Below are 19,565 nucleotides of genomic sequence, written 5' to 3' on the forward strand. Positions count from 1 at the left end.
AGTAGCACATTTACATAATATAATATACTAATAATATATTTTTTAAAATTAAATTTTTCATTATTTCAGCATGAATGATGAAACTAACCGTGTATTTCCGGTCGCGTCAAACTGATTAATGTAAATAAAATATTATTTCTCATTATTCAGCAATTATTCCAATGTTCATTGATTATTCTCAAGAAAATTTTCTCGAATAGAATATAATTTAATAGTCTGTTTCAGCTCCAAGAAAACAAAAGCACGTGAGAAATACTACGGGTTCTTGAGTAGAAAACTGTGGACAAATTTATTTTATTTTATTTAATTTCCCTTCAGATTGGAGCACTGCAAAGTTCAAGGTTGGTGGAGGAGTGGAGGACTGAAGGAGGTTGGGTAGGTAGGAGTCCATTTCTAATTCTATGCATCCCCCATTTCGGTAGCGTAATTCCAAAGAGTCTCGCCCATTTTCAGTCACTATTTTTAATTTTTGGTCGAAGTAAGGTATCGTTCTCATGGGAAAAACCCGTTCTTGGGATCTTAATTACTATATAATCACCAGCCCATTTCATATTTTCTCTGGTTTCTGCTGCTTTATATATGCGTTAGGATTTACGTTTCTTGAATGAAGATTATATTCATTGGGTGAATTTTCTACCTGTCCGAAAAATCTAGGTATTCTAATTGTTTGGGGCCATGGATTTCCTGGCAACATCCGAAGGCCAATTATTTGTTGGTGTCGCTGTTGGTCTAGTTGCTGTTGGGGTTGCATATTTCTTGTTATCCCCCAAGAAGCCAAAAGGTTAGGTGATTTATATGGCGATAGAACATGTGTGTATATTTTTGTGTTTTTTTTTACGAGATGTCTGGGTTTTTTTAAGTCCGGTACCTTGCTTGGGACTTAGAAGCATTCCTTTTGATTTGTTTGATCTTCTATTAGCCTAAAGATTCAATTTTCCAAGTTATGGACACGTTCCTCATTAAAATATAACATCTCTCCCATCATCTGAAACTTTTTTGGTGCTAGTGGTTTTGTAACCCTGTACTCGTAGTTGAACTCGAACCTTACATGATATGGGTGCTCATTTCTGGAGCACCACGTTTATATCTTGGATGTTTAATTGTATATTTTGATTGGTGTCTCCAACATATAGATATTTGGGACTATTGACTTCTAAAACTCTGCAAATTCAACGTCTTCTCTATTATTTGGGGTTATGGGATGTTCTATTATTGATACTTTATATCTGCCAATTCAAATATGGTAAAACTTCTTTAGGATGATCGGGGACATATTTGAATGCATATTTGTCTTTGTTTTGACTTGGTGTCTTTGTGCGTGACAGTGTGCTTGGATCCTGATAATTTCAAGGAGTTTAAGCTTGTCAAGAAAACACAAATCAGCCATAATGTGGCGACATTCAAATTTGCCCTTCCTTCGCCCACGTCTGTCATGGGCCTTCCCATTGGAAAACACATCAGCTGCAGGTATCTTGTGGCAGAATCTAAATAAATGATCATTTTATTGATTTGTTATGTATTTGTGGCGCGTAAGTCCCATTTTTTTTAGTTAGAACAAGAAGCAAAATTTGATTTGGTTATTTCACGCATTTTAATTTATGTCCTATTTTTGTTTTAGGGGTAAGGATAGTCAAGGTGAAGAGGTCATCAAACCATACACTCCGACTACTTTGGATTCTGATGTTGGATATTTTGAGTTAGTTATAAAGGTGGATTCCTTATTTTTCGCCCTTCTTTTATTTTCCGATGATGAAGATATGTGATAATCTATCGTTATATTTCTGCTGGCTCACTAGTTTTTTATTATATTTGTAAAGATGTATCCGCAAGGAAGAATGTCACACCATTTCCGAGAAATGCGTGAAGGTGATTATCTCTCTGTGAAAGGACCAAAGGTACATTCTTTATCAATATGCTTTCTTTAATCCTAAGAGGCAATATTAAATCTTTTAAGAATGAAATGAAAAACTAAAGAAAAAATTTGTTGGTCTCATATCATGCCTGAAAGTCTAAGTTGTTGCAGTAAAGGGATTGCGCAAGGCCTAAGAAATTTCACATCCTTTTCTCCCTGTATTTTTGGTACACACAGTTTTACATTTGTATTTTGACTTATATTTCTCTAGGTTGAATGTTTGACATGCGTTAGATACTGAATTTAGATTCACGACAGCCATTCTAAATGTCAATAGTCAATAAATCATTGATGAATCCGTAGCTAACTTTGAGGTGTGGTATTCGACTGGCTTAGTTTTTGTATTCGCATGTTTCTTTCTTTCTTTCTTTCTTTTGAATGTGGTATCACATTGTCTGTTACTTTTATTTTTATACATGCAATGGTTCCACATATACATGCTTCAAACCTCCTAGTTGAATTGAGAAGCTCTTTTTGATAGGGTCGATTCAATTATAAACCAGGCCAGGTCAGAGCGTTTGGGATGCTTGCTGGAGGCTCTGGACTTACACCAATGTTCCAGGTTAAACTCCTCAGTATTAAGAATCTTCTTTTTATTTCTTTCTTTAGATATAATGATAAGATGAAATTTAACATTTTTTATTTTCATTTTTTTGGTTTAGGTTACTCGAGCAATTCTTGAAAACCCCACAGACAGAACGAAGGTGCATCTAATTTATGCTAATGTTACCTTAGAGGACATTTTGCTGAAGGTAATTTCTGAATCTCGATGCACTGTCCATTTGAATGCTGCATGCAAGTGAAGTTTGTAAATTTACCGACTCCTTCCAGCAAGGGTGTAAAAGCAACGCTAATTAAACCTTCATGGCATTTTTATTGTAATGTTGACCAAACCTTTAAGGTGTAATTGTAATCGTCAAACCTGAGGGTGTGTGTTTGTATCCAGACAAAAACTCTTCGGGTGTGTGTTTTGTGTTATAAATGTTGGAATAAGTATAAGAATTTTAATTTGTGTTTGATACGGTATTTTTGCGCTTCTTGGTTTCAGGATAAGTTGGATAGCCTTGCTAAAAATTACCCTGACAGTTTCAAAGTTTACTACGTCCTTAATCAGGTAAATAAATTGAATGTTTCTTTATGCTACTTATTGAGGAATTTCGAATATTTACGTTCTACTTTGATTTGATTTGTGATTCTCAATGTGACTTCTTTCGTCTTCTTTGTGATTGTAATCGCTAACAAACTATGCCATTTGTTAACAACTCCACGTTTGGCTGTAGAAAGTTGCAAGAGCTAACTGAATAAAGTGTTGTCAGCACTTTGTTCTTTCATATATAATCCGTTGCAATCCATATTGCGATGATTTCTCCGCTGGAAGCTATTCCTCCAATAGGATTTCAAGGGTTTGCTCGATTGAGTGGTCAAACTGGACATTTCCTCGATCTGTTTTAGCTTCTTGGTTTTTGCTGTTTTTCTGGAAAGTAATTAAGAGAAGCTTAGGATTTGGGAATTTTTGTTATTAACATCACTAACCTTCAAATGAATTTTTTTTGTCAAATTTCACGCATATGATTTCTTAAAATTTTTATTTTGTCCTCTAAAACATGAATTGCTATGCTGCTTTTGTACCTACCTAAATAACCATATTTGTTGGTTGCCATTGAACTTGTGTAGCCTCCAGAAGAATGGAATGGTGGTGTGGGGTTCGTCTCGAAGGAAATGATTCAAGCTCACTGCCCTGCACCGGCCTCTGATATTCAGGTTTGGAATTCAGCCATGTTAGATAAATCACCAAACGTGATGGAAGAAAATTTCAAGAACTAAGTTTAACGTTCTGATTTTGCAGATTCTTAGATGCGGTCCTCCACCGATGAACAAAGCCATGGCTGGCCATCTCGAAGCTCTGGGATACACGTCCGAGATGCTATTCCAATTCTAACTTATCCTGACATCTCGCCTTTATTTCGACATGATTTAGTCAAATTTTTGGGGGAGATATTCTAGATTTGCACGTTGTACTGTTGGGATTTCATAAACTTTTTGGACGAAAATAATTTGCGGATCAAGTAATGACAATCAGAATGGTTGAATTTTCCCGGGTTATAATGTTATTGTTGAGATTGATTTATAAACAAAAAATATCATTACACGTGAAGGCAGCATGTATTCCGAGTTCTCGATGGATACATCTTGCCATCTTGGGTTGTTCTCTGAAGCTATTGCTTGTCTGTTGTGTTTGGCTTCTGTCCTCCGTCTGTGTGTAAATGGATACTTCGTATTGGTTCAAGGTTGATTTTTTCTTTTTTCTTTTAAATTAAAGAACACATTTTTTGGACGAAATCACCTTTCTTTCCCCCCTAAAAAATAGAGCCGTTGTGTTATAAGCTTCTTAGAATGTTTTATCATTATAATTTTAAAATCAAATGAAAAATAAGAAAAAAAATCCATTAGAAGTTCTGATCATTTCGATTCTTTTGCCCTGTCATCTTTTCATTTTGAATTATCCATTGAGCTCTGAACCTTAACTTCTGATGTTATCAGATTTATTTTAATCAAGATTATACCTAAACAAGGTTCTTGACTTAGAAATCACACAAAATACCCTTCAAATTATATAGAGATTGGTTGTGATTGATCATTTTTCGGTTCAAAATTGGATGTTCTCCACTTAAATGTGAGCTTGTAGATCCCCCATCCATAGCCCCCCCTCCCTACAGTAAGTGTTCGAACACTATCATTTTTCAAGTATATCTGAATATTTTCAAATACATATGAGAATATTAGTTTTCCCGAATTTATTTTTTTATCAAAATTATTTTTAACATTAAAAAAAAAAAGTAAAAAAAATTGAACTATCCCTAGATCCATAACACATCTCTCGCAATTCCCTTATTTATACCATTTTTGTGAGCAAATACATTTTTCTAACTCAAAATATTTTCATAGGTTTGAGGCACAAAAGTGTTTACAAAAAGCTTATCATTAGTAGTTACAAAAAGAACTTAATTATACGGGAAAAAAATCTGTACAATCTAGATTATGCCATTGGTGAATGCCCTGTATGGCAAGGAAATGAGCAAACAAAATTTCCGAATAAAAGTTGATTAACGGAGTCTCCGGTGAGAACTGATGGTCTCCAAAATCCAGGCAGACCACTGGAAGTGTAATGCAGTTAGAACAACAATATGAACAACATATACTTCAGCAAGGAGGGGAAGGGAACTTACCCAGAAATTGACGAGCTTTTGCACGCACAACTTCACTAAAAATAAAGGTATGCGTTTTCCAGTTGCTTTGTGAAGAGTTGAACTCCCGCCGATGACATGACAAGGCTATCTTGCCGCTGGATCACCTGAGGAAAGGCTGTAAATCACAAACATGACCATTAGAAAAGGGGTCGGAGGTGAGCTTCAGCGCATCCCTACGATGCTCAAGTTAGGTACTTGTAAAAAGTGAATCCAACTAAGGACTGCAAAAAAATAAAAAAATTAAACGCAAATAGAATACTAGATGATGAAAACCTGATATTTATAGTGAGGAAAAAGTTACCAATAAAGTTAAAGGTTCTAATAAATCTTAGAAGTTAAGATCCTAGATCGATAACTGAGTCCTTCCCAATTTAGGCAAGTCAATCAACCTCCAAGATCTCATCTTACGAGATATAGAGACATCTATTTTAGTCCCATGCAACTAAGTAGCCAGTAACAAAGCTCGATTATGTAGCTGATCTCGGGGACATTACTAGTCTCTATCAGAGATAAATCTTTTTGTGTGCTTGATTTAAATATGCATTCGAACGATCATCGCTCTCACCTACATCGTCCAAATAATACAAATCTTGAAGGATTTTCCCTGCACCAAGGTTGACACATGATCACATTCATTAAGATCTTCTCAATCAAGATGAATGCACCCTTTGCACCTGCAGAGTCATGGCTTTATATCTATACCCGAGTTATACATTAAAAAGTCGAGCTCTCCATCCATGTTGGCAAACTATTTGTTAAATTAGAACTTGGCCCTAACTCATCCCCAAAAACTAGCTCAATTATAAGAAAGCCTTTTAATACTCCCCCTCAAGCATGGAATAAATCAAGTATTTCGAGTTTGTATGACATATATCGGTGTTGGCACTTGCTCAACGCTTTTGTTAACAAGTCCGATGGTTGTTGATCTGTAGGTATGTGCGATGTCTCGATTATCTTCTCACGAATTTTTTCTCGAATTAGATGACAATCGATTTCTATATCCTTCATTCTTTCGTGATACAATGGGTTAGCTGTTGGAAATTTTAATCAAATTTAGAGGTTGAATAAAAATCATGTCTCATGAACGTGGGATTGTCTTTTGGCTCTCCATATTCTTGAGTTAATTGAAGAGTTTTGGCTTTCCATATTCTTGAGTTAATATGAAGATTAGTTTAATTAATTAATCTTGCATGACTCTTGGTTTACATTTTGGGGCTTATAAATAGTGTATTCATTTCCTCATTTCAAACATATGAAAATTTTATCTTTTTCAAGCACTCTCTTGCATTTCATATTGTTATCTTTCCATTTGGCCTCCGTTAAATCTCGGTGATAAAGTAAATGTATGTTTTCAGTTCGTCGTAGTAATGTCTCTTGCTAAGTCACTGTTTGTTGTTGCGTTGTATCCTGAGAAACAGACGTCCGCTGAAACCTCGGAGTACATATCGGAGCGGACGAATCTGTTTTAAGGAAATTATACACGCTACAGGTCTCGGTTTGATTTTGCTTTCTTTTACACAATATTTATACTGTAAACATCATACTTGTTACGGTTATTGCTTTATCTCTACAAGTTCGTTTATACACTACTATTGTTAACATTTATTCTAACAAACTTAACACGGATTAATTTATAGTTAATAAAATTTGGTTTTGGGGTAAACCGAATTTTTCTAAAAAATTTGGTTTTTGGGTGGACCGAAATTTATTTATTTATTTATAGTTAATAAATAACTTTTTTTGAGATCAACTCATGATCGTTCAGGTTTTTCCTGGAAAAGTAATCAAGTATTTGTAATAAAAAAAATATTTTAAAATTTCAAATACATGAATTAAATTTGTAATTTCAAGTGACTAAGTTTATTTATCTATTTTAAATATATAAATGATTGTTATAATATTTATTATATCAAAATGACTTAATTAAAAAAAATTTAAAACTACTTAAGTTATTAATTAAGTGAACCTTAGACCGTATTTTTATAAGACTGAATTTAAAATCTTGTAGCTTTTATTTAAAAATTATTTAAAATCTTGTAGCTATTATTGAAAATTTAAAATCTTGTAGCTATTTTATATATCTACTACGACAATAAATTGAAAATGAAAAATATTTATATTATAAAATGAAAATGAGATTTAAAATTTTAAAATCTTGTAGCTATTATTTTCAAAATGTATAATATAACATCTAACTCAAAATACAAATAAAGTGTTGATTATTTAAATAACATTTAAATTATTAAATATAACCTCTCACTAAACATATTTAAATATATTATATTTTAAAAAGAATGGAACCAAACGGAAAATATTAAAATTTAAAAGCGAACTCTGCATACCCCTAGAGCTATCACTGGGCCCACCCATATCACATTGGTTAGAGATGTCAATAGATAGGGTATGGGTGGGATTTCATACATCCATCCCCATACTCATTTATTAAATTCATCCCTATATCCTGTCCCCATACCCATCGGGTATAGAATTTCATCTTCATCCTCATACCCATCGTATTATCGGATACCCATACCCTACCCAAATACCTTATTATCATATACAATTGAATTTTTTCAAATTTAAATTATTTCAATGAATTTATGGATATTTAAAAAATTATTTAAATGAACAATAAGAAAAATTATTAATGATAAAAATTTGCAAAATAAACTTTATTGAAAAAATAAAAAATATTAAAAATAGTTTATATTAGTTGAACAAAAGTACGCAATTCAACAAAAATAAAGTATTTTTCAATTTTTAAAGTCAAATATGGAATAAACTTTCCAATGGAGAAGATGAAAAATAGAATGAAAAATAAAAGAGTGGTAAAACCTTGAAATGTAAAAGTGAAAGTGAAAGGGAAGAGAAAAGAAAATGTAACGATTTACTTGGATTTGAGAACATGAATATTTAATATAAATAAATATAATTACTATATATATACACGTATATATATATATTTATATATATTAATAATTAATTTAAACGGGTATTTGGATCGGATGTAGGTCGGATTATATCAAACCCGTCTCCATACCCGAACCCGAAAATCCCCATACCCAATTACTCAATTATTTAATCGGGTCTAAAAATCCCTCCATACTCTCTTTTATTCGGATCGGGTATCGGAATCCTCCAACGAATTCGGAGGAAATTGCTATCCCTACATTCCGTTATGAAAAATTATTCAAACAATCATATTATTTGGACAAATAGCATTTTACACCCTCGTGAAAGTCTAAACCCCATTTATAAAAAATATGAGATTAATTGCCCATTGATTTCACAATCGAGTTTTTTCCATTTTTCAAATCTTTCCGATGGCGATCCAGTTTGCCCCATATTCTTTATTAAATAATAATAATAATAGTAATGTTGAGAAAGACATAATTGCTAATGTTGAGAAAGATGATGCATCCGATTTTGATTTGGTGATGAAGATGGCGATCCAAAACATCATATTCTTTATTAAATCCAGTTTGCCCCATATTCTTTATTGGAAGTTATACAGATGATGCATCCGATTATAATAATCGCAAGACGTTGCTCTATTTCCAAGGGGCTATTTATCGAAAAGATGTAAGAAACCTTTGTTGCTTAGATATATGCTTGTATTTCTAAGGCAAAATAGTTGTATATTTTACACGCAGCTTTGAGTATTGCAACATGTGCTGGATTTTTAAAAGTTATGTCCCATAAGATTTAGTTCTTACTGATAAGTTAAATTGTGTCTGATTAGAAACTAAAGGGTATGTTTTTGTGGTTTCTTCTTGTTTGTCAATTCATACTTGGTCTTTAAGTTACTAATTGACCATGTTCGGAAGATATTTTATCATTTATGTCTTGGCTAATATGCATTATTTGTAGTTATTTTAATCCTCAGTGTTAAAAATGAATGAATCCGTGTGATATTGCCATTGTTTTTTTGGTAATAAAAATATGATTATGCTTGTGGCAAATTGCTGAGTTAGTATGATATTTTACTCATCCTTGGAACAGTTAGCTTCAGGATTTCTTTAATCGAACTACGTCAAACACTTTCTTGGCTACTTTCAGGGCGGAATAATTCGTCAAGAATTGTATTACATGCTGAAAAATGAAAAGGGTGTGCACTTTGCATTTGGAAGTGTTCAAAAAGATGGTATCAAACAAGCTTCCACTGGTATGCGCTCATCCAAATTCTGCCTCAACACGTCATCAAACCGTCTATTTGATGCCATAGCTAGCCACTGTGTACCTGTCATTATCAGCGATGAAATCGAGCTTCCGTACGAAGATGTTCTTGACTATTCAGAATTCTGTGTGTTTGTCCGTGCATCTGATGCTCTCAAAGAAAAATTCCTACTAAACCTCGTCCGGAACATTACCAAGGCAGACTGGACCAGAATGTGGGGAAGACTAAAAGAAGTTGAAAACTTTTATAAGTTTCAGTATCCATCACAAGCAAATGATGCTGTCCAGATGATATGGCAGGCCGTTTCACGAAAAATTCCTGCTGTCAAGCTAAAGATTCACAAGGCTGGTCGTTTTTTTTCGAGCAAACACCCATAGAGAAGAAGGTATCAAGTCTGTTGCTGTACCTAGAAATCTTACTTGATTAGTTATTGGGCTTTATGGTGTCAGAGGCATTGTTCCCTCTACTTTTTTGGAGATGAAATAGCGGAGTATTAGATTTTAGTTTGATCTATTTGTTCATTCTTGTGGCCAATGGGTTAATTAATTTTGTATGTTCTAGCCTCTGGGATGACATAGATTTCTTTGTTAAATTAATTATTGGTAAGAACCAAGCATATCCTGCATCTTCGTTACGTTTGTCGCAAGCATTTCACTTGGTTAATCTTAATCTGTATATTGTAAATTGTTCAACGCCAAAAGTCTCGATCCAGATAGCTGAAAAATGCATTTAGGCTCTAGTTATGAATATTCATATTTTGATAAAATTTACATTTCAGACTAAAAATATATACATATAACGTATTTATCCTTCTATACATTCTAAATTTAAGCTTCAAGCTTTGAACATTTAAATTTAGTCAAGAGATGAGAATGAAGCCAAAATCAGATAAATGTATGGGCATAACTTTATTAAAGATTAAATATTATTGCTTTCTGGCCAAGACGTAATCGATCTGTGTTCCTGAGAATGAGAATTTTATTAAATACATAATTAAAAAATGCAATTCCCAGTACAGAATTTTACAACAATTAGCTATTTTTCTTAATCATCAGGTATAATTCATTGATGAAATGAGTAACAGATGATATATTAATCTCCTATTTTCCATATGCTCAAAGTACGTATTTTAATCCATTAAAACATACTACTGGCTGTTAATTAGTATAAACAACAAAGGAGGAATGCGTCGTTGTATTTTATTATTCGTCAAATCTGATTCAAATAAATTACTAATAACAATTTATTTTTGTTTTGTAAAAATATCATAACTAAATCAAATACCTTGAAAACAAAATGTGTTAATACTTGACTTAAAAAAAAATTACAACTAAAAAAAAGTCGTCGAAATAAATCTTTTTTACAAAAATCCAATCTGTTAATTTTTATTCTGGAAAACCCAAATGCATGCTATCATAAACAAATTAATATTTTGAATATATATATATATATATATATATATATATATATATATATATATATATATATTATGATTGAATTTTTATTTTATTAAATTTCATATTCTTAAAATGGGTGGTTTCGTGTGGAGTTTAACGTTACGGTAGCTTCTGCAATTACAAAACACAGCCCAAGCCGCCTTCATCTTCTCGCGTAACTCTTTTTCATTGCAGCAAAGATCAAATCTTTGCACCCATTTCACCCATTACCCTTTCTCAACTTTCCCCTGCATGCTCAAAATCAAGCATGAAGATAATCTTTTTCGCAATTCTTGCCGCCATTGCCATGTGCACAACAATGATTATCACCAACAAGAAAACCAAGATTTCAGAATGTCAACCACCGATGAGCTTCTCGAAACAACATTTCGACCAGTTTCCGAACCCGCAGCTCATAATAACGAGAATATTTCATCACCACTCCGTGCATTCTCCCTTCTACAATGCGGAACACACTCTAAAAGATAGAGCTGACTTCGATTTGATAGGCTCAATAGCACGCATATCGTCTTTCATTCGATACCCCAAGTCTCGAGTTTCTGCATCGACCAGAAAAGTCGGGTTTTTTGCGTATGTGAGGGTCGGAGAGATAAAGCTCGAACAACTACTTTATCTTGACACCGGAAGTAGCTTGCTTTGGTTCAACTGCCAACCGTGCGGTTTGAATGTCCCGGAACCAATATTCGACCCCAAACGATCTTCTACATACACAGCAGAAGATTGTGACCTCTCGGATTATTGTGGTGGGATAGGTGTTCGAGTGTGGTGTGACACACGTAGTCGCTGTTCATATGGGATAAAATATGGGGATGGTGGTTATAGCGCGGGGCATCTTGCGAGAGAAATGTTGGTATTCGGAAGCACAAGAAACCATTTATTTGGAAAGCGTGAAGAAGTTATGGAAGATGTTGTCGTTGGTTGTGCTAGACAGACGAGTATCTACGCTAATGGAATCCTAGGACTCGGTAGTGGTAGGGTTTCTCTACTGAAGCAAAGGTCTTTCTCCAAATTTTCTTACTGCTTAGGCTACTATGATGATAGGTCATACCCATACAACACTTTAATCATAGGGCATCAAGCTAAGCAACTGCGATATGGAACTCCTTTGATTATTCAAGGTAAGTATTATATAAATTTAGTAAGAATCCGAATCGGGAAAACTTTGTTAGTGACCGAAACTAGTGTTTTAAAGAGAAATCCAGATACTTACTCCGGTGGGATGGTGGTGGACACGGGCTCCAGTTTAAGCTTCCTAACTCAAGTCGAGTATAGAAAATTTGAGACGGGAATGATAAATGTAGTGACTTCATCTTTGGTCCGAAGCTATAGCATTATGGTCAAGAACCACACCAGGTTGTGCTACTTCGGACAGATGGATAGAGATTTAGTCAAATTTCCTACCGTGCAGTTTCAATTTGAAAATGATGCACTCTTGGAAGTGGATGAGCGGAGTTTATTTCAACAGGTTACAGTGGAAACTTTTTGCCTAACATTTATGCCCTCAGAGTCTGTAACAGAGAACGACATTAGTATTCTAGGCAATTTAATGCAGCAGGGTTACTACATCGCATACGATCTAGAAAAAATGATGTTTTCGTTCCAGCAGATGGATTGCGATGAAATAGATGGATACGTGCACGATGAGCTATAGCATTTATCAGCGACAAAATCGAGCGAGCTTCGACACTGGGATGTTGACTATTCAAAATTCTGTGACTATCTGATAAAATCTAACTAGTATTTTGATGGTTGTTTAGTCATGATTTTGCTTTGTGTATATTTCCCAATCCTACGTTGTATCAGGTTCTATTGAGTGGTCCAAATTAGCAACAAAAATTCCAGAAGTGTAACGCCAAATTAACCGTAGACTCTGCTTCTCGATTGTTTAAAGCAAAAGAGCACCACCACACTTAATTTTAATGCATAATATTAATTAGTTGTAGTAATATCTTATCAATAAGAGATGAATTCTGGGAAAAAGTAGAAGATCAGCAAAATAAATCAATATATTCACTCGATTACCCATGTTTCACTCTCGTCCATTTTTGTTTTAATTAATGTATGTAATTAATCACTTTCTAACCATCATTCCATGCGAAGTCCACGGAGGAAAAGGACTTCCATTTTTAAATATTGCAAAATAATCAATTTTATAGTGTAGTTCCATATTTGAGTAAACCATAATTTATTCGAATATGCTTTATCATATGTTTCTCATCGATAAAAAAAAATAGGTTATTTTACAAAGTACTATAAAAAAAAATTATTTTCATAATATTTGTATGTGTCAACCTAGCTTGATTGCAATTAAATGATAGAGAGAAGACCTAATACACATATATCATACATATAAATACTCGAAGATCCAAGCTTTAAGCCAAAAAATTGCTTTCGAAAATGAGAATGAACCAGGTCTAAAAAAGGTGACAACACTCGCAAATGTAATTCATATTTGGAACTTCTAATTGGGGACCTCGTTAGTTATTCGTGGATACCACAGCTTTGAAGGAAAGGATGCTCATAATTGACATGCTTACTCCAGAAAAGCTTGTATTTCTCAAGCCCAAAAGCTAACCATGGCTTCAAGTTTCCATCATAATGTATGACCGCAGCCTTCTCTATGTCCTCCTGCCTCACACCGGAGTCGTAACCCAGACCGAGCAGGTGCCATTTCTTATTTAAAGTAATTGTATGTCCGTAAAACGTTATCCATCCAATGGCCAAGGTTCCTGTTTTCCACAATGGTCGATCATTGCCCTATGAGACATGTTAATAATTTGTTAAACACCGTAGCATTGTATAAAGGGTATAAAGGGGAGGAGGTAACAAGGTATGGATCCAAAAACTCCTGAGATGAGGGGTGGGTGAATAGGTGACAACTGCAGTTTTAGAAAAAGTGCACATGAAATATCAAAATTTCTTCGCCTGGTCGTCTTTCTGTTGGATCGGCCACTGTTAACAAGTATTATTTACTCACCAGTTGAAGATGCTTGTGATAAACTTGGGTTAAATTCCGTCGTCTCCATTGTTGTAGATCGAACAAATTCATCCCAAAGGCCCATGTGCATACGTTGGCATCAAATCTGTCTGCTATCACTGGGTCCGTGAAATTGATGAACATATCCATACGGCGGAATGAAGGCTCCCCTTCATCGCAAGTCAGAACAGCACCATTTACCCTGCCTCGCATTTTCTTGCTCCAGAGTTCTGTTAAATCTTCTCTCACCACCACGTCGTGATCAAGAAGGATGATCTTATTCAAATGAGGAAAAATATCTGGCAAATAAAATAGCAAGTGGTTCAGCTCAGAAGTGTATCGTGGATCGACAGAATCCTCCTTAGTGGTTACACTGTGTTTGCCTGATAACGATCGAAAACTGTCTGCTCTCTCAACATGAACTGTAGCTTTGCCGGGAGGATTTGATAAGAACCACATTGACATTGATGGGAAGTTGGCCGAATCTGTCACTACATGAAATACTATTCTCTCCGGTTCCTGTCAAGTAAAGATTTTGATTACGTTATAGTGTAAGAATCATATGCATGGCTAAGAGACAACATTGAGCCATTAGTAATAATAAAACTCTCCCAAAAGCACTAAACTGCTTTGCTGTCGCCATCATTTGCTTTTGTAACATAAAGGTTTCACAGAACACTCAAATAGACGTTTCAGAAATAGCGCGTGAACAAAAGCTGATGAAGCTGATAAAGGTGAGGGAGAAAGCACTTACCCTAGCTGTTGAAACAGTTGAGTTCACAACAACTGAACAAGACAATATATTGTCAGAGAAAACAGCAAAGTGATAAAGATTAGGATCTTGTCGTTTGTGTTTGTTAGGAAACTCACGCTCCTCAGGCTCCAAGGCATAATATTTGGCAGTCAATCTCATAGAAAGGCAGTGAAGATGTCTAGGGACTGTTCTTCCCCCAAGCTCTTGAAGAAAAGTTTCTTGAGTCTGGTGTGCCATGACCTGCTCTTCAACATTATAGTGCATAGCAAGAAAATATTTCACCACAGCAGTGCAATCAGGGTACATACGACTGGCTTTTAACAAGGTAGACTCCATGGCTTTCATTTTCTGTAGAGCCCTGAAGATGCGGTGTTAATTTATCTTTAACATGAATGAATCTTCATAGAACAGCAGCTTGTCACTCTACCAAAATAAAACCCGATGCGTATATTTCCATGGACTCAAAGATTACAATAAAACTGTTCTTTTAAAAATAAGATTACAATGAAACTAATGCATAAATTATAATTGGTTTATTTATCACTAATAAAGTTGCTGCTTTAGCTTTTCTGTGAGCGCCTCGAGGAAAAGTACTAACACGCCAAACTTTAATGGACTAAATGTAAAAAATCTCTCCCAGGAGGAGGGAGATCAAATCACCAAGAGTAGATTCCACGGGGATTAAAAAAAGGAAATAATAGTGCTCACCTTTAAATATAAGGTTTAAGATCTTGAAATCTGTTTGATTCATGACCAACTGATAACAAACAGATTGCCAGAAAACAACCATTCTACAACAACTGACAACCAATTCTTGGAGTACAAATGACATTACTTTGTTTGGAATATTAGAACTATTTAGTGACCAAGTCATTCAACATAATTTAGAAGCATTGTGAAGAATAGTACATTGGCTTAACATACACCTATGAATGTTGCTTGTCAGTAACACAAATCAAAATAAGTTCCACTATTTATGAAATGCTCTTTTGGTCCCAAGAAAAGTTAGAATTTGACATAGATGAAATGTAAAGAACTAAGAATACTTGGAGGGAAATGCTAAACCTTCTAGATACACGAGAATATTTCGTTGATTGACTCATGGCTTCCTGAACATCTTTAATTCGAAGTTTCAATTCTTTCACAAAATGAGAACTGCTATTTGCCGGTGAAAAACTTAAATATGCTTCGGCCCAAATCACCTGATCTTTCATTTCCTTTAACTTCTCATCTAGAGTCCTTGGCATGTTGTGAGGAACTGTGTCTACATGGGACACTTCCTTTAGTAAACAAAAGAAAAAAACAAGGAAACACGATTGAGCTAAAAAAAATAAAACAAAAGCAAATAAAAACACAATGTAAAGTTGCATAACATTTAAAAACAGTAATGAGAAGACTTTCTACAAACAAGCACTCCCTACCAAACAGGTGTTAGACAAAGAAATATGCATGGTGGTGAATGCATAGAAAAACATGAAAAATAAAACAGCGTGGTGTCATCCTTTCACTATTTTCTACATGGCATGATCCCAGCCATCATGAACCAGACAAAATGGAGCAGTTCAGTGGCAGATCGTCCATGCTTTCTATTTGCTTGTCAAAATGTTAGATTCACTGCCCCTTCATGATACCATAAATTAGATGGTCAATAAAATGGAAATGTTCAGATTATGTGAAGGGCTAAAGGGAAAAAATAAATTGGAGCATGCTCTCTAGCATCTCAGGATCACATAAGCACTCACCATGAATAAAGAATCAACTAAAACTGTAGGGGAGTTTCACAGGGACAGATAAAACAGTAGGGGTGTTTTACAGAGAAGATTAATATAGTCATAAGTCATGATTCATGTCTTGTGAACGATGGTTTTGAATAAATTAGAAGTATAATTATAGTTATTTCATCCAAACAAAACCCGTGAAGGTGTTCCCCATAGGTAAACTACAAAACATTGGCTGCCTTATAAATAAGGCTTCACCAATTTTATTCAAATAAACTAAAAATACTGCTGCGAAAGTTAAAACAAAATCCAGGAACTTAAATTGTATGCAATCTGAACTGTAACTACCAAACCCATGTGTGGAAAGTATCAGAAATTTTATCATGATCCATATGGTTAAGAAGAACAATGGACAAAAAAACACCGAATATTGAGTCATTAACCAGATCATGTACCTTTGTCTCAAGCAAATTCTCCTGCTGCCTTCTCTGGGTATCTTCCTTTGTATTGTATCTGGTAGCTGAACTTGCAATGAGAGCAGACGCAAATGTTAATCAAATTTCTATGAAAAATCAACAGGTAATCTTGAAACAACACTTGTACACAATGCAAACAATTATTTACAGACAAGTCAGCACCATTTTCTGAAAATTTAGATTCAACAGATATTTTGTCCCCATCAGAACTATATCTAACATCAGAATTTGAGGTATTGTCGTTGTACACCACCAGGAGAGGTTCTTTCAATCCCTCACCATCCTCCTGAACAACAAATCACATGAAGGAATATAAAAACCAAAATAAACTAATTCGCAACATCTGTCAAAACATGATGCAACTATTTGATTACCTGCTCTATTAGATTAAGAGTTTGAGCCTTCCATCTTCTTTTCTGAACAAGAAAAATTTGCAGCATAACTAACACAGTTTTTTACTCACATTCAGATGCTAAAATCTTCAAAATTTGAGACTCGTGTATGAATGGATACTATTTTTCTGATGAGAAAAAGAACAGTTAACCAAATCCAATAACACGCTTACAACAGATATAATCAAACAACACAATCTATAGCAAAATCAAACAAATTCAAGATCAATTCACCAACTACCACAACAGATACTGAAACGCCACAACGATAAATATGCAAAATGCCCGTCTCTACATTAGCTAAATACTCAATATAACCAGACGCTCGAACACCAAGAAGGGAGATTCATACAATAATCGACAAATCTTCCACGAATGCTTTGGACACTGCAACAGAAAAAAGCTCACAAATCAGAGCCAACCCAAATTAAGCACACGAAGACACTTGCCAAAAAAACACCAACCTTCGTAATTAGTATGCTTGAGCCCATGAGACAGTAGAAAAACTGGAACAAAAACAGAAAGACCAAGCAAAGAGAGGACGAAAATCCTCGTGCATCTACGAAATGCCCTCATTAATTTTCTCCTCACAATCGGGCTAATAAAGAACCAGAAAATTCAAGTAGAACAGTTCCGTGTACTGTCAATTCAAATGGGATTAAGTTGGAAACAAAATTTTTGTATCGAGTGATAAAAGGCGGGTAGGCCGGAAATTTTAACTTATCTTGCCAGCTATACATGTTTAAAATCAAATTATATATCAAAATCGAACTAATCAAAAAACCGAATTTTCATTAATGATTTTAATTATATTTTTAGATTATATATTTTATGAGATGATATTTAGTTAATAAAAAATATTTTGAATAACTATAACATATTATATTAAAAAATATAATTTTAATTTTAGTTTAAATAATTGTCAAAATCGAAATAATCAATCTATTTTGGTCAACGGTTTGAATATCGAATTATATATTTCTAAAATTAAAAACAGAAAAAATCGAAAATCGGACCGAACCGAATCGACCCGACCGATTAATACCCCTAGACCCAACGATCCGGGCCGGGAAAATCCCGACCCTTAACCGGATCGCTCGTGGACGGTTACAATTCAGGTCACGGAACCGACGGTTCGGATCTGGGTCCGGTTCGACCTTTTAAAAAATTACTATTTAAATAAACATTTAAATTACAAAAAAAAAAAAAAAAGCTTTTCACTTGTATAATTATAACTATATAAGTTGCCGATATAACATCTTTTGGTGTAGAGTAATCAAAGCTCACATAATTCGTTTATCTTGATATATGTACCTTTAGGAGTGGCGTCGCTAAATCACTGACATTTCCTCTCGTCGTTGTTCCGGATATTCCCTCAGTTTTGTCTTGTTCTTCTTCATCACTTTTAATAAGTTGTACTCGAATTGATGCTTTTGACCTATCATTGAACAAACATTGAGCTTCCAAATCGATGGTTGATCATGGCAGTTGATTTAAAATAAAAAAAAATAAAAAATGTCCAACCCGTGCGGGTCAAACCAATCCAACCCAGCGGTTCGATGAGTTTTCTATCCGTAAGTGTAATCGAACAGCCTTAGGACGATTTCGATCACGGTTTTGGGTCAAACCCGTTGACCCAATTAACTAGCTTGTTGACCACGGACCGGTTCCAGTTCGGGTACGGGTCATACTCGACCCTTGGCCAAATATATTTAAATATTTACCTATTAAATCAATGGCAAAAACTTGTGTGAGATGGTCTCACGGGTCGTATTTGTGAGACGGATCTCTTATTTGGGTCATCCATGAAAAAGTATTACTTTTTATGCTAAGAGTATTACCTTTTATTGGGAATATGGGTAGGGTTGACCCGTCTCACAGATTAAGATCCGTGAGACGGTCTCACATGAGACTCACTTTAAATCAATAGGGAAAAAATGGGTTTTCTTCAGTTCCGTTGAATTATTCTTTTAAACTTACAGAAAAACAAAAATAATATTACAATATATGTGACAGTCAAATAGATTATTCAATAATTGTTAGAACATTTTAGTTTTGATGATTTAACAAGACAGTTGATCCAACGGATAACTATAGAACGGATAACTATAGAGCTTAACTTAACAGAATTCAAGAAGAAAATCGAATATTCACGAGCAAAAGTTTTCTAAGAATCCAACTGACTACCGAGCCAAACTAATAGTGTAAGAAGGATACTGATAACCAAACTGATTTAAAAACAACTGATGGAACCTGAATGATAGTTTATTTCAGTCGATTAGTCAACACAAATCCAAACATATTCTAAAGAATATCAGTATAGTCATTTATTAAGAATCAGAGCTCAGCTAAAATATTATATAAAATTTTCCATATCAATAATCATTAATTCTCAACATAATGTCAGAATAGTTATAATAATAATTGCTTAACAATATATAAAAGAAATTTTGT

At 34.4% G+C, this 19,565-nt stretch overlaps 4 protein-coding genes across 6 annotated transcripts; 3 read left to right on the forward strand and 1 right to left on the reverse strand.

Annotated features, from left to right (window-relative positions):
* Window positions 1-225: 225 nt before the first annotated feature.
* Window positions 226-4,007, forward strand: LOC140839432 (NADH--cytochrome b5 reductase 1-like). Of its 2 annotated transcripts, none has more exons than XM_073206129.1 (10): window positions 226-375; window positions 655-781; window positions 1,326-1,467; window positions 1,619-1,709; window positions 1,818-1,895; window positions 2,394-2,474; window positions 2,575-2,664; window positions 2,961-3,026; window positions 3,587-3,673; window positions 3,759-4,007. In XM_073206129.1, exons 2-10 carry the CDS (start codon window positions 676-678, stop codon window positions 3,849-3,851), a joined length of 834 nt encoding a protein of 277 aa, XP_073062230.1. In that variant the 5' UTR covers window positions 226-375; window positions 655-675; the 3' UTR covers window positions 3,852-4,007. The 2 variants fall into 2 exon arrangements, with proteins under 2 accessions (XP_073062230.1, XP_073062231.1); XM_073206130.1 differs by having other exon boundaries at window positions 237-379.
* A 4,476-nt stretch (window positions 4,008-8,483) lies between these two features.
* LOC140837828 (probable arabinosyltransferase ARAD1) lies at window positions 8,484-10,000 on the forward strand. Its single transcript, XM_073203925.1, has 3 exons — window positions 8,484-8,494; window positions 8,604-8,742; window positions 9,220-10,000. Exons 1-3 carry the CDS (start codon window positions 8,484-8,486, stop codon window positions 9,712-9,714), a joined length of 645 nt encoding a protein of 214 aa, XP_073060026.1. The 3' UTR covers window positions 9,715-10,000.
* Window positions 10,001-11,022: 1,022 nt separating this feature from the next.
* On the forward strand, window positions 11,023-12,723 carry LOC140837903 (aspartic proteinase CDR1-like). Its single transcript, XM_073203981.1, has one exon. It carries the CDS (start codon window positions 11,042-11,044, stop codon window positions 12,443-12,445), a length of 1,404 nt encoding a protein of 467 aa, XP_073060082.1. The 5' UTR covers window positions 11,023-11,041; the 3' UTR covers window positions 12,446-12,723.
* A 348-nt stretch (window positions 12,724-13,071) lies between these two features.
* Window positions 13,072-17,803, reverse strand: LOC140839430 (probable galacturonosyltransferase 6). 2 transcript variants are annotated; one of them, XM_073206126.1, is made up of 9 exons: window positions 17,576-17,803; window positions 17,464-17,498; window positions 17,094-17,135; window positions 16,882-17,005; window positions 16,699-16,763; window positions 15,591-15,805; window positions 14,526-14,883; window positions 13,772-14,290; window positions 13,072-13,551 (listed from the first exon to the last, which is right to left on the reverse strand). In XM_073206126.1, the coding sequence occupies exons 1-9, from the start codon at window positions 17,685-17,687 to the stop codon at window positions 13,276-13,278; spliced, it is 1,746 nt and encodes a 581-aa protein (XP_073062227.1). In that variant the 5' UTR covers window positions 17,688-17,803; the 3' UTR covers window positions 13,072-13,275. The 2 variants fall into 2 exon arrangements, with proteins under 2 accessions (XP_073062227.1, XP_073062228.1); XM_073206127.1 differs by lacking the exon at window positions 17,464-17,498 and having other exon boundaries at window positions 17,576-17,752.
* Between the last annotated feature and the right edge of the window lie 1,762 nt (window positions 17,804-19,565).

The sequence above is a fragment of the Primulina eburnea genome, chromosome 8 (genome assembly GCF_022965805.1).
Source record: "Primulina eburnea isolate SZY01 chromosome 8, ASM2296580v1, whole genome shotgun sequence".
NCBI classification, from domain to species: Eukaryota; Viridiplantae; Streptophyta; class Magnoliopsida; order Lamiales; family Gesneriaceae; genus Primulina; species Primulina eburnea.